The 13,298-nt window shown below is 38.4% G+C and overlaps 2 protein-coding genes across 2 annotated transcripts in view; both read right to left on the minus strand.

The window, feature by feature from the left end:
- LOC132153146 (titin-like) overlaps positions 1 to 13,298 on the minus strand; it is a 137,441-nt gene that overhangs the window by 95,920 nt on the left and 28,223 nt on the right. Inside the window, exon 41 of the mRNA XM_059562449.1 lies at positions 2,614 to 2,892. Within this exon, the coding sequence (XP_059418432.1) occupies positions 2,614 to 2,892 (279 nt within the window). The remainder of the gene's footprint in view (positions 1 to 2,613; positions 2,893 to 13,298) is intronic.
- LOC132153148 (titin-like) lies at positions 601 to 1,868 on the minus strand. The gene is made up of 2 exons (XM_059562451.1): positions 1,085 to 1,868; positions 601 to 989 (listed from the first exon to the last, which is right to left on the minus strand). The coding sequence occupies exons 1-2, from the start codon at positions 1,332 to 1,334 to the stop codon at positions 703 to 705; spliced, it is 537 nt and encodes a 178-aa protein (XP_059418434.1). The 5' UTR covers positions 1,335 to 1,868; the 3' UTR covers positions 601 to 702.

The following is a 13,298-nucleotide window of genomic DNA, read 5'->3' on the forward strand; positions in this document are numbered from 1 at the left end:
GCAGGTGAAAACCCCAGCATCTGATGTCTCTAAATCAGTTATTTTCAGTATTGCCGTGCTTTCCTGCATTTCTGTTTTATATTTTGTTCCAGTCGTAATATAATTTCCTTCTTTGAACCAAGATATTGTTATAGGTTGGGATCCTGACACTTTGCATTCCAACTGAATAGAACCTCCAACATTACCATCTACCTTCTTAAGTATTTTTGTGAAAGTTGGGGGTATTATTTTATCTGCTCAACAGAAGTAAAACACCATTTAAAAAAATATGCACACACACAAACAGAAAATGAAAGATAATTTTGAAAGGATAGCACTAACCAAGAACAACAATTGAGCAAGAGCATTGCTCTTTTCCAACCCGATTAGAAACTTCAACTTTGTATTCACAGCTGTCACCCCTCTCTACCGAGAGAATTTTCAAGGCTGCCACATTATCTTTGAAAGAGATTTTGCATTTTCGACTTCCTGTGATCTCTTTGCCATCTCTGAACCATTTTACTTTGAGATCTGGGCTTCCTGAAACTTTGCACTCGAGAGTTGCAGAGTCACCTGCAGTCACACTGATGGATGGTGGTTTCTCAACAAATCTAGCTGGTTCTTTAACAAAAATGAAATAAATCAATGAATAAATCAATAATAATGCTAAAAGTGTAACAAAACACAATGTTGAATATAGCGATATGCTTAATATGTTTAATTCTAACCTTGAACTGATACAGTAGCCTCGCATTTTTGTTTTCCAGCCTCATTTTCAGCTTGACAAGTATATTTCCCCCCATGGTTAATGGCCACATTTGCTATTGCCAAAATAGCAATGTTGTTTTCAAAAGTCGTGGTAATATTAGGATCATCATCTCTGACTATTTCAGAATCTTTAAACCACTGAACTGTGATAGGAGCAGAGCCCTTCAGAGCTCCCTGCAGTTTCACAGCACTGCTTAAAACTGCAGTGGTATTCTCAACTTTCTTTACAAACAATGGTGGGTCTGCATGAAAATAAACCATATTAATTTTCACATTTAATAAAGTTAACCAAAAAAATTAATAAAATGTTTAGTTCATTGAAATTGATTGTACCAACCTTTCAATTTTGCCACTGCTTTTGAAGTTATTTTGCCAACGTCATTAGAAATGGAACACTGGTAATCTCCAACATCTGCACTTTCAAATGATTTGATTTCCAAATATGCAACTGTTTCTTTTGAGACAATACTATACTTCTTGTCAGAGGATACTGGGTTTTTATTCTTAAACCAGGTCACCTCAAATGGAGCCGTGCCTGTAACTTCACATTCAAGCTGGGCTGTGCTGCCCTTGACTACCTCCACCATTTGCAACTCCTTTTTAAATGCAGGAGGTTCTAAGAACAATAAGAGCAATAAGATTTAAGATGACTCTTCTATCGCAATGTAATGAGCAATAAATCAGAACGTAAGAATCTTGAGTATTACCTTTTACAGTTACTTGGGAGGTGCAGCTTTCACAGCCAGCCTCATTCATCACTTCACAAGTGTAATTTCCACTGTCAGACTCAGATAAGTTAATAATCTCAAGTGTGGCTTGGCCAGCTTTGAAAGTTATTTTGTTTTTTTCTGAGGAACTAAGTGGTTTGTCATTCAAAAACCAAGTCACATGTAGTTCAGCTGATCCTTTGACAGTACACGACAGACGTGATGACATTCCTTGTTTCCATAAGATCTTAGGCTCCAGCCTTTTAACAAAGACTGGAGGTTCTAAGGGTTAAAATGCAATGCAGGAAAAAGATGTTTGATTTGTTTGCAAGATAAAGAAAAGTTAAGAAAAAGACAGCTTAATATAGATAAGGGACAAGTGCACAGTAAAAATTTACAGTAATACTATCTATGACAAATAAGAAGATGCATCAACTGCATTAACAAAGTGTATTAGTCTCAAAGTCTTACCTTGCACTGTCACACTAGAAGAGCAACTGCTGCTTCCTGCGTCATTGGCAGCAGTACAGGTATATGTACCTGTATCTTTGAGTTTAGCCTTCTGAATCTCAAGACAGGCTATTTTTTCCTCAAAAGCTAATTTACAGTCCATTGTAGTATGAAGTTTCTTGCCATCTCTCATCCAGGTGATGGAAACTCCACTGTCTTCATCTACCTGACACTCAAGATGTAGTGTGTTTCCCACAGCAATAGTGGTTGCCTCAAAGCTCTTCACAAAGTTGGGTTTGTCTACAACCCTTAGTTCAGCACAGCATGTAGCTGTACCAACACTGTTTGAAGCTTTGCAAAGATATGATCCCTGATCACTTTGTTGTAAATTCAAGATTTCAAGAAAATACTTGTTCTTGTCAGAGGACGCTTTGCAGTGATCATCAAGTGAAATGGCAATATTGTCTTTGTGCCAGACAACATTCATTGGTTCAGAACCAGAAATAACACACTGAAATTTTGCTTGCTTTCCCACAAATAAAGTCATCGAATCAGGCTTTGATACAAATTCTGGAGGGAAAATCTCTATAAAAAAAAGATTTCAACAAAAATAAATAAATAACTATCAACAAAGTATCAAACACAAAGCATGTCAACTCCAAAGAAAAGTCAAGACAAATAGACAGTAAGAAAGGTATATTTTTCTTACCAGTCACACTTAGTTTAGCAGAGCAGCTGTCACTTCCATGGCGGTTTGAAGATTTGCAGGTAAATTCTCCACTGTCAGCAACTGTTGGGCTATATATCTCCAGAGATGAGGTGTGAAGACGACTGATGATCCTGCATTTGTCACTATGTCTGAGCTCAGAACCAGACTTGAACCACTTGAAGGTCACACCTGGAGCCTCCTCAATCTCACATTCAAACTTTGCAGGACTGCCAACGCTGACCTCCAGATTTTTAATTTTGTGCCTGAAAACAGGTGGCACTGAATAGTGCACACAGACAAAAAGCAAATTAGTACATTATATTTAACATGTTTGCTGACAAGTAATGAGTATGATCATGAAAAGCAGAAACCACCAATTGGCACTTTCAAACACCTGAAATTTTATACAAAGTTTAGCAGGTTAAGTGGTTAAATGTAACCATTCATGTACACCTTAACCATCTTTCATTTTTAAAGATATGGTATTTTCAAAAAGTGCCAATTTCTGTGGTCACTGTAATAGAACAGTAAGAAAATTAATTAATTAAAGAGTGACTGTGAAGAGTAATGGTGATCTTGCTATGAGGGTGTGAAAAAACATTGAGTAAGGAGAGAAATAATGACTTGATATCTTGGCATGCATGCAAAAAAAAAATCAATAATGAGGTGCTCAATGACTGATGAAGAAAACAACAATGGAGTATTTCATAACCAATTCCCAGAGAGGAAAAAAATGCAAAGTGGAAAATACTGCAGGAGTGGAGGAGGAGGTGAACCTTGGAATGACACTGAGAGATCCAGCAGGTTAAGAGTTGATGTAAAGAAGTGAAGACATGCTAACATTTCAATGATGTGAAAATGGTGGCAAAATCACAGAATTGTGAAGTAGATGAGAGAAGAAGACATTAGGAAGGTATCTTCATATGAAATACAAAGATATTTTCTATTAGTTGGTGTGGTGATACTGAAAAAGCATGTCTGCTGAAGCGTGTCTATTTTAGCTATGAACGGCAAGAGTTAGTCATGTGGGATGGGATGGCAAAATAATTCCCATAAATCCAACCTCTTGAAAGCACAATGAGGTGAGAAGATGTTGAGGTCTTGCCAGCATCACCTACAGCCTCACAGGTATATTCTCCTTGATGATCCTTCGTAACCTTGATGATTACTAGTGTGTAAGTGTCGTGGTCTTTGGAACACTTGAACTCTTTGCCAGATTTAATTGATTTTCCATTAAAAAGCCAATTTACTTTCTTTACATGTCTAATAGTCAAAGAGAATTTTGCCTCTGAATGTTCATCTATTTCAATATCCTCCAAGGAGCTTTCAAAAACTGGGTAACTCTCCTGTCTAACTTCTTCTTTCTCTAATTTTATAAATGCTTCGGTTATATATTCCTCCCTTTCAGTTGTTATACCTACTGCCCCTACATTCTTCTCATGTTCTTTTACTGTCACAGATTTGGTTTCTTGTCGCTCAACTTGGATGGACTGCTGAATCTCAATTTTTGATTCACTTGCCATTTGAATTGTTGACTGCTGCACAAAAGCTTGCTCTTTAGCTGTTACAGACTGAAAAGAGACTTTTGCTTCAGTTTTCACAGTTGCAGACTGAGACATTGGTGATGTAAAAGGCTCTACATTTTCTGTCAATCTTACCATCTCTACCACAGGTGAAAGCATTTCTTTTGTAGAAGCCTTGGTAACCTGTAATCTTTGGGGCCTGTCAATTTGCATTGTGCCTGGCTGCTCTGAGGTCATAACCTGTTGCTCTCGATAGACAATGGAGTAGAAAGCAGCTTTAAGTTCACTTCTGATATCAGCAGTCTGGGGGTACTCGCCTTCAAAAGCAATTGTAATTTCAAGTGGGGCACTTGCACTTGTAATAAGATATGTGAACATGACATATTTGGGTTCTCTCCTTTCCTTTACCTCATGAATTTCTATAGCTCCTAGACTCTCAACTACATCTGCCAGGATCAATGGCTGGTCAAGAGCAACAGCAGTTGCAAGAGCACTTTTTAATTGGTGCTTAATGTCCAATGAATGTGGTTTTGGAGGCGAAATAACAAAAGTGAGCTCTCTGGGTAGAGTTTGGCTCTCTCTTGACTCGGACACCAAAATAGTTCCCATCTTCTGCTTACTGACAACTGCTGTGGATGTTTCAGATTTTGTAATATCCTGAGATAGCTCACCTTTGATAACACGTTTTTCTTCCATTAATACTGACTGTCTAACAGACTGTCCTTCTTGAATTTGAACTGCGAAATCTTGTTCGGTGGCATCAAGAGCAATGCTACTCTCTGTCGAAATAGCCTTTTCTTCAACATAAATTAATTCAGATGGAATTTTGGGTTCAACTTCACTTTTAGACACACATTTCTCAATTGTTCCTATATTCTCTGTGTGCCCCTCCTCTATGTCCTGACTCTCTGACACAGATGGCACATGCACAATATTCCAGTGATCTTCTTTCTGTACTAGGGCACGCTGCTGTTTAACATCACTTACAAAAGGAGTTTCCTTTGGTAATGGCACAGGCTCTGAAAAGACTTGAAGGATACTTTCAGGTTTGGGTTCTTTTATGATTTCAGGCAGCACACCTTTAACAGACACATCAAGATCTTTACAATAATCTGCTATATGCTCTCTTTTCTCTTCGGTACTTGCAGCATGATAACGGGCTTTTTCTTGTTTCTGTACCGCAATCTGTTCATCTGGCTTTTTCAACGAGAATATCCCTTCTTTAGTCAACGTATTTTCTAAATGAACTGCCTGAAGATGCAAAGGGGCAGGAGCTTCCTTTCCAGGCTGAATGAAAATTTTTGTTTCTTGTGCTGAAAATGGAGAAGACTCCTCACATGTCACAGTCTGTTGTAAATCCACTGACACTGTATGCTTAGGAACAGGACATTTTTGAGCATCTGCTTTCTCTAGGCTTGGCTTCTCACTGCTGAACCTGCCTTCAGATGGAAGAATATCCTGATCTGTGATGACATGTAAATGCAGAACTTGATCTTCTTCTCTCTGGGACTGCACTGAAATGGCACTTCCTAAACCTGGGATCAAACTTGACTGATCAGCTTGGAATGGATGCTTTTCCTCAGCAACAAGAGCTGATTTAAATAAACTATCTTTGACTAAAGATGCTGTCTCCTCATCTGGTTTGTGTATCGATAACCTCTGTTCTTTTGATAAAGTCTGAGCAGTCTCACTAATCGAAAGGACAATTGGTTTTGCTGGTTCTTTTTTCACAGATGTCTGAAAGGTAGATTCTTGTGTTGACAGTTCTTTAGAGTGACCTTCTGTAATCTGTTGTCTCTCAGTTGAAACTGCACTATAAAGAATTTTCACTCCCTCTTTCACCTGGTAGCCCTTTTCCTGCTGAGTATGCGGTATAACCTGTGAATGTTCTTTAACAATTGGGAGTTTTGTCTCAACTTGGTGACTTGATATTGGATACTTGGGCTCAGGAGATGCCTTGATCTGTTCTGTTTCTCTGGTTGATAATGGCTCAGCTTTGACAATCGTCAGTGGAGTTACACTCTCAGTTAAGGCAGACATTACCTGTGAGGGGTGCTCTTTCTCAGTTTCAAGCTCTGTAACCTCGGGACTTTTGATTCGTTCAAAGTGCTGTTCTGTGAAGCCTTGGTGTTCTTGAACTGCTGAGGTCATGGTAGCCATCTGGAGCTGTTTCAAAGGTATTGCTACCACTGGTTGTGGCTGGACTGAAGCAGATATGACTCTCTCTTGAACTTCATGAGACTGCAACACAGCAGCTTGATGAGTCACCTGCTCCTTGTGCATAGTTGCAATGGAAACATCCAAGTCATGCAGAGTGTCAACCTGCTCACTCGTTACCATCTGCCGATCTTCTGTGCCAATGGTGTAAATTACCTGATGGTCTCCCTGCAAACTAGCACCTGCCTGTCCAGGTAGGCTAACACTGTACAAGCGAGATTCAGTGGCTTCCTCTTTCATGGACACCTTATAACTTTTTTGCTCTTGAACCAATTGCTGTTTATGAAATACAGATACTTTTTTGTGGGATACTATCAGCTCTGCACTGCAGCTTGCCTCCCCAAATGGATTGACAGCCTTGCATGTGTAGAGTCCACTGTCACTCTGTTGGATATTATTCATGATAAGGAAGCCAGAGCCATCTGGGTTACTTACAACAGAACAGGTCTGGCTTGACTTTATTTGAGAATTACCCTTAAACCACTGAACATCAGGGAAAGGAGTACCAGTAACTCTATATTGAAATTTTACCTCGCTGCCCTCTGCACACCGCACAGGTTGGATTTGTGTGGTAAAGCATGGTGGTTGCCCTGGTAGTTTGAACATTTGTTCCACCCATTTTTCTGCTGCTGATAATTGACTCACTTGAACCTTTAACATTGTCTTGCAGGTGGTTTGGCCAAATCTATTACTGGCAGTACAAGAGTACTCTCCCTCATACTCTTTCTTGACTTTTGTTATTATTAAAGTGAACTCATCTCTCTCTTCTACAAACTTATAAACTGTTGAAGAAGTGATAACTTTTCCATTGTGAAACCACTGAACTTTTGGTTTTGGAAAACCAGATACTGTGACAGTAAACCTAACAGACTCTCCCATGGTAACTTCAGCAGGTGTAAGCTTGGACTGAAACACAGGTTTCTCTTTTTTCCTCTCCAAAGTACTAGAAAAACGTTTTTGCTCTGGCTTGAGTTCAAGTGTTTTTGATTTTTCAGGTAAATGTAGTGAGGTGCTGTAGGTTTCTTCCTCTTCTTCGGTCTTCACAGTCAAACTAGAAAATTCTGTATGAAAATAATGGGATTAAAGATTCACCAAACTATCCTCAGAAAACACAAGAAAGATAAAGAAGGAGGTCATTCAATATTAGTCAAGAAGCGGACATAATAATGCCCTTAAGAGATTAAAAAGAAAAAATGCTAAATAACAGTAAATGGTTTCATCATAATTTTATTTACTTTTCATGTTAACAGAATTACAATAAATGGGTAGAACACATTTGTGTTTCTAATGAAATTATGGCACACAGATTTATTCTTTGTTATTTCTATCAATTAAGGTTTGACTAGATTCACTAACTCAAAATTAATATATTATAACTGATGAAAGAACACATTAGAAAACTATAGCTATCATCCCTGTATATATTTTTTCTAAACTTTGTTTATTTTATCATTCTTTTTTATTTACAACCCATTAAATCCTTAACTGAATTACCACTACTTTTACAAAAACATGATCAAGCTATACAACAAAAACAGATTGTATTATCTAACTCTATGCAGCCTTACTAATAATGCAAATTATGAACTTGAGCAAGGAAAATCTAGTCTCTCCAAACAATTTAAAATAAGTATCCAAATTATATTTCCTTGATCTATTTCTGATCACAATTGCAACATTAATGGGAAAAAATACACAAAAGTGGAAATTAATATTCATGCCATTTAAATTAATAATTTTTTTGAAAAATTTACTTTTATCTATTACACTGAGCATGCACTGTCAGGAAATAAAGATCTTTCAAAACTGTGCTTTAAAATTCACCTGAACTCAATTCACCAACAAAAAGAAAGACCCAGGACACCACCCAAGTGGAAGACGCAAGAATAAATGAGGATCAAATCGGATCTTTTCAATAAATTAGGAATCGTTAAAATATATACTACTGAAAAAAAAATTTGAATGCAGATTGAACAAAAGTTTCTATACATAATTTCACAATAATGTACAATTGTAATACATAAAAAAAGTGAACCACATTACATCTATTCAAAGTAAACAAAACAGCAAACATGTTTCATAATCAATTAACCTTTTAAACGGCTGTTAAATTAAAACACTTTTAACAATGAAGTTGTTTCTGTGTAACCAGCTATGTTTTGGATAACACATTTGAATTCGCCAGCATCACTGTGAGTTGCATTTGTTATAAGCAGATTGAAATGCCCTGATGCTTTCTCCTGGATAATATATCTAGCATTTTTTACTGGAGCACCATCTTTGTACCACTCTGCTGTAGGATTTGGTTTGCCGCTCACTAAGCACTGAAGCATTACAGGTGTACCTACAGCTGCAGTGACATTTTGCAGCGGGATTATACATTTTGGGGGGATTTCAGTGACCTGAAACTGAAAACTACAAGTATTTGTTGATTTGCCTTTGAATTCTATTTTGTCGTCTTTTGAGGGTTCCGCAAAGACATCAAAATTAACACTAACGTATTTTTCTCCTTGCTCACTTGTCTCGTTGTCAGTAACAGCCACTAGTCTGACAGCTTTCTGAGACTCATCAGATTCCTGTTGGAACTCAAATTCAAGCTCTATCTCTGATGTCTGTTCTCCATCAAATGATGAGTTCCCAACAACCAAGTCAAATTTCTGAGGCTGAACTTTTGCACTGCCAAGAGAAACTGCAGTTAGTTCTCTTCCCCTTGTTTTGCCTGAGAATGACTGTGGATTCATAACCATAAGTGATGCCCTGCAAAGTGTTTCACCAACAACATTAATGGCTCTACATGTATATATGCCACTGTCATGTGTGTTGGCTTTGAGAATCTTCAAAAAATGATTATCACCATCTGAGCTACAGATGTACTTTTTCTTATCCATAGGAATCTTTACAGTTCCTTTGTACCATGACACTATTGGTGAGGGAATACCCATTAAGGAACATTCAAACATTACATTTGTGTTTTCGGGTGTTTCAATGTCATAAATAGGGTTTATGAAACGTGGAGGCATTTCTGTCACTTCAAAAGCTATTTTTAAGTCATCGCTTTCTTGAGTTATAAAATCCACAGCCCCTTCCTCAAACATGCTTGGCAGAACATCAAGGGATATGATCATACTTTTGTTATCCGCTGTGTACTCTGGAATGGTGACAATTTTTACCTGTTTTTCAAATTCTTTCACCTCATTCTCATCTAACTCAACCTCCAACAAGATTTCTTGAGGAGAAGGAGATCTTGACAGATCCTCATCCTCTTCTACATCAAACTCAATGACATGCTGATGCGTAACAGCAGGAGGGGGTAGCATTTGCCTTGCTTCCTGAGATATAACAATAACGAAAGCAACACTTTTTGCCTCACCAACATAATTAAGAGCCTCACAGATATATTCCCCTTGGTCAGCTTTTGTGATATTCCTAATTTCAAGGGCAATGTTATCACCATCTCTTTCAATACTAGTCCTTTCATCTGCCTCAAGCTCAGTTTTGTTTCTAAACCATTTCACTTCTGGAGTGGGTAATCCAAATACTTCAGCACAGAACTGTAAGGAATCGCCTTCAAAAACTCTTCTTTTTGTAAGTGGCTTAAGGAAAGCTGGAGGAATTCCCTGGACCTTTTCCTGAAGTGTCCCCAAACCTAGTGAACCACGTCCTTCTGGAAGAATCATACCCTCATCGATAGTAAACACAGGGGGAGTTGTTTCAATACCCTCATCATCTGGAGAATTGAGAAATTTCGCAGGGGAATAAAAATCTTCACTAGAGCTAGTTGAGGGTCTCTTATGTTCCACAGGGGAAAATGGATACTTGGGAGGAGTCATGACCCCTGGAGTCTCTGAGGGGGTATGGAAAGATTCTGGTGATTTCTGAATTTGAGAAATTTCTGTGGATGAAGCTGGTGTGTAGAACCGTTCTATTTCTGCCATCTCTTCACTGACTGTGCTACCTACTTCAATAGACATTTCTGACTCTGGCGACAAAGGTCTTCCCCAATCAGTTGGTGGGTTATAGTAGTCATAAACAGCACTAAAAGTTACTTCTTCTTCCTCAAGTTTGGGAACACCAGCAACTCCTAGCCTAGCAGTTTTTTTCTGTTGTGGTTGTGGGTGATCTGCCAAGTCAGATTGCGATGCTCTGTCAACCTCAATTTTGGATTTTACACTTACTGTTTTTTCTATATCTGTGGCTTCCATCCTATCATGTTTTATATTAACTGGATTGATGTTATCTTGTGGCATGTCCTCATCTTCTGCTCTTCGAATAGTAATGGTGCCCATTTTCATTGACTCAGTCATTTCAATTGGCTGTTCCTTGGTAACTGACTTGACAGCTTCAGAGTTATCAATGCCACTTTGCCTAACACATACCACCTCCTGTATAATTCTTTGCTCAACTGAGCTATCCGGAACTGTTTTAGGGCTAACAGAACTATTTATTGGGTTAATTTTCTTTGGTAATCTAGCCTGGGGTCTGACTAAAGTTGGCGAGTGTTGGACCTCAGTAACATTTGCCAAAGATACAAAATGTTGGGAGTCAAATAATTTTGGTTCTATAGAAGACATTCTCATCTCTGACTTTTCTTCTAAAGTATATTCTATGTGGTCAAGAATTGTCTCTGTAACTTCTGGCAAAGCTCTTAATGGGAGGATCTTAGCTGCAGTCAATGTAAGATCTTCCATCCTGTCCTCGCTAGTGAGAACTGAAGTTGTTTGTTCCTTTTCACATTGATCAGGCTCAAGAGAAAACTCTGGGATATCCTCTATAGGAAAAGATGACTCATCCTTAGATTGTACTGTTGGATCAACAGGCTCATCTATAAAATATGTTTGTGCTTCAAATGCTTGTTTTAATTTTGTCACTTTAACCTCTGCCCCAGATGACTGCAAACCACAGCCTGTTATTACAGGTATGTCTGAAGCAGTTTTCTTAATTTGCTTAATGAGTTTAGGAGCATCTGGCTGTGGGAAATGGGGATCATAGGTTCTGCTAATATCTTGAAATCCAGCAGGACTGACTGAAGTGAAATGTTCATAATGAGGAACATTACCTTTGGATGGAGTGTAAGAACTTGATAAAGTCTTTGTTCCAACTTTGGTGATTTCTGAAAATAAGCCAAAAGATCTTGTTTGGTTATCCACCTCTGACATGGCAATGGATGAAAATCCAGAGTCCAAAGTTGCAGAATCAAAAGACACATCAGCAACACTTTCAACCTGCCCAAATTTGTTAGATGCAATACATCTATACGTTCCAGCATCAAGACAAGTAAAATTGTCAATAAAAAGGCTGTAACATTTGTCTTGTACCTCAAATCTATATTTACTAGTATTAAGATCAAGGAAAACGTCATCATGGGACCAGACTGCCTCAGGTGTTGGTACACCAGAAATGATGCACTCAAGCATAGCAGTCTGTCCTTCTGAAGCACTAATGTTCTCTAGTTCTCTAACAACCCGGGGGGCTCCATGGCCATCATCATAAGAAAATGTGAACTTATGCTTCATGGTCTGAGAGGTCCCATCATCAGCAGGAGACTCTGAGGTTTGTTTAACAGGCCCAAATGTGCCTTTAGCCTCATCAACAATCTCTAGCACTGGAGTTGGAGCAGTTATTCTGATCTCAACTGGTGAGGAGTGAATAGATGAGCCAGAAGTTTGTGGTATGTGGATAATAGCTTGAGGCACCTGCAATGTGTATTTGCTGTCTATCTTGGGTTTCGTTAGTGACTTAAGTTCTTCCTCAATCATTTCTTCTTCAGGAAACACTGACTCATCTGTTATTTTAACTTCCTGAGGAGGTCCAATCTCTGTCCTTGACGGAACATCTTCAGTTACTTTGAATATGCAACATGAACTTGCTTTTCCATGTTTGTTTGCAATATTACAAGTAAGCAGACCTTGATGGTCAATAGTTGGATAATAAATGGTTAGTGTTGAAGAAGTTGCTTTGGAACGAACATCATAATCAGGGTCTCTCATTATAAGATGTCCATCTTTAAGCCATGATACAGAGGGTGGGGGATCTCCCTGGAATTGGCAACTTAGTTCAGTCATCTCACCTCTCTTTACCTCAGCCTCTGGAATTAATGTTGTCACAAATACAGGTGCTCCCGGTTTAACTACAGAGATTTTCCCTACAGTGGGAGTAACACTGGGCATTTCTTGTTTTGAGAGGGTTTTCTGCTGCTTTATTACATCAGGATCCTGTCTAGGCATTGTTACATCTTTTACATTACCATGATGCTGCTGAACTACATTCTCGTTACCCAAATATCGGCTTTCAATACATCTAGTCACATCTGTACTAGTTTTATCGGTCACAAACTGCTCAGACTTTGTATACGACAGAACTTTTCCTGTTGGTGAAGCTGTGGACATCAAAATTGTCTCAAGAGAAGACTGCCCATGCTCTGCAATGGCCCAATTAGATTCTAATTCAACACTTTCTTCTTGCTCAATTGGAACATCTTGTTGCCATTTTTTTATACGCTTTGCTAGAGCCTCCTCCTCACTGACAAAATAATCACTTTCAGTCCTTAACTTCTCACTATCAGCTTCAGAAAGAATCTGCTTATGTGTTTTAGACCTATCATTTACATAGGACTGAGAAGAAACATCACTAAAGCACTTCTCCTTTGCTGTTCTCTGTGGTGATCTCCCATTCATCTCTTCCACCTCAACATCTTTATATGCTGCTCTTTCTAAAGCACTCTTAGTTACACCACCCCAATCAGGATCTAGTTCAACAGCCTGTTTTTGCACAGTCAAAACATCTTGTTGCCATTTCATTATTCGTTGGGTCAATGCCTCTTTTTCACTCACAGGATCGCTTTCGCTTTTTAACTCATTTATTCTTTCTCGTGATAAATGTAACTCACTCTCACCTAAGAGTTCATGTGAATGTTTTTCTTTGAATGAAGATCTTGAAATCTTTGTA

Source organism: Carassius carassius, chromosome 11 (genome assembly GCF_963082965.1).
Source record: "Carassius carassius chromosome 11, fCarCar2.1, whole genome shotgun sequence".
Lineage (NCBI taxonomy): Eukaryota > Metazoa > Chordata > Actinopteri > Cypriniformes > Cyprinidae > Carassius > Carassius carassius.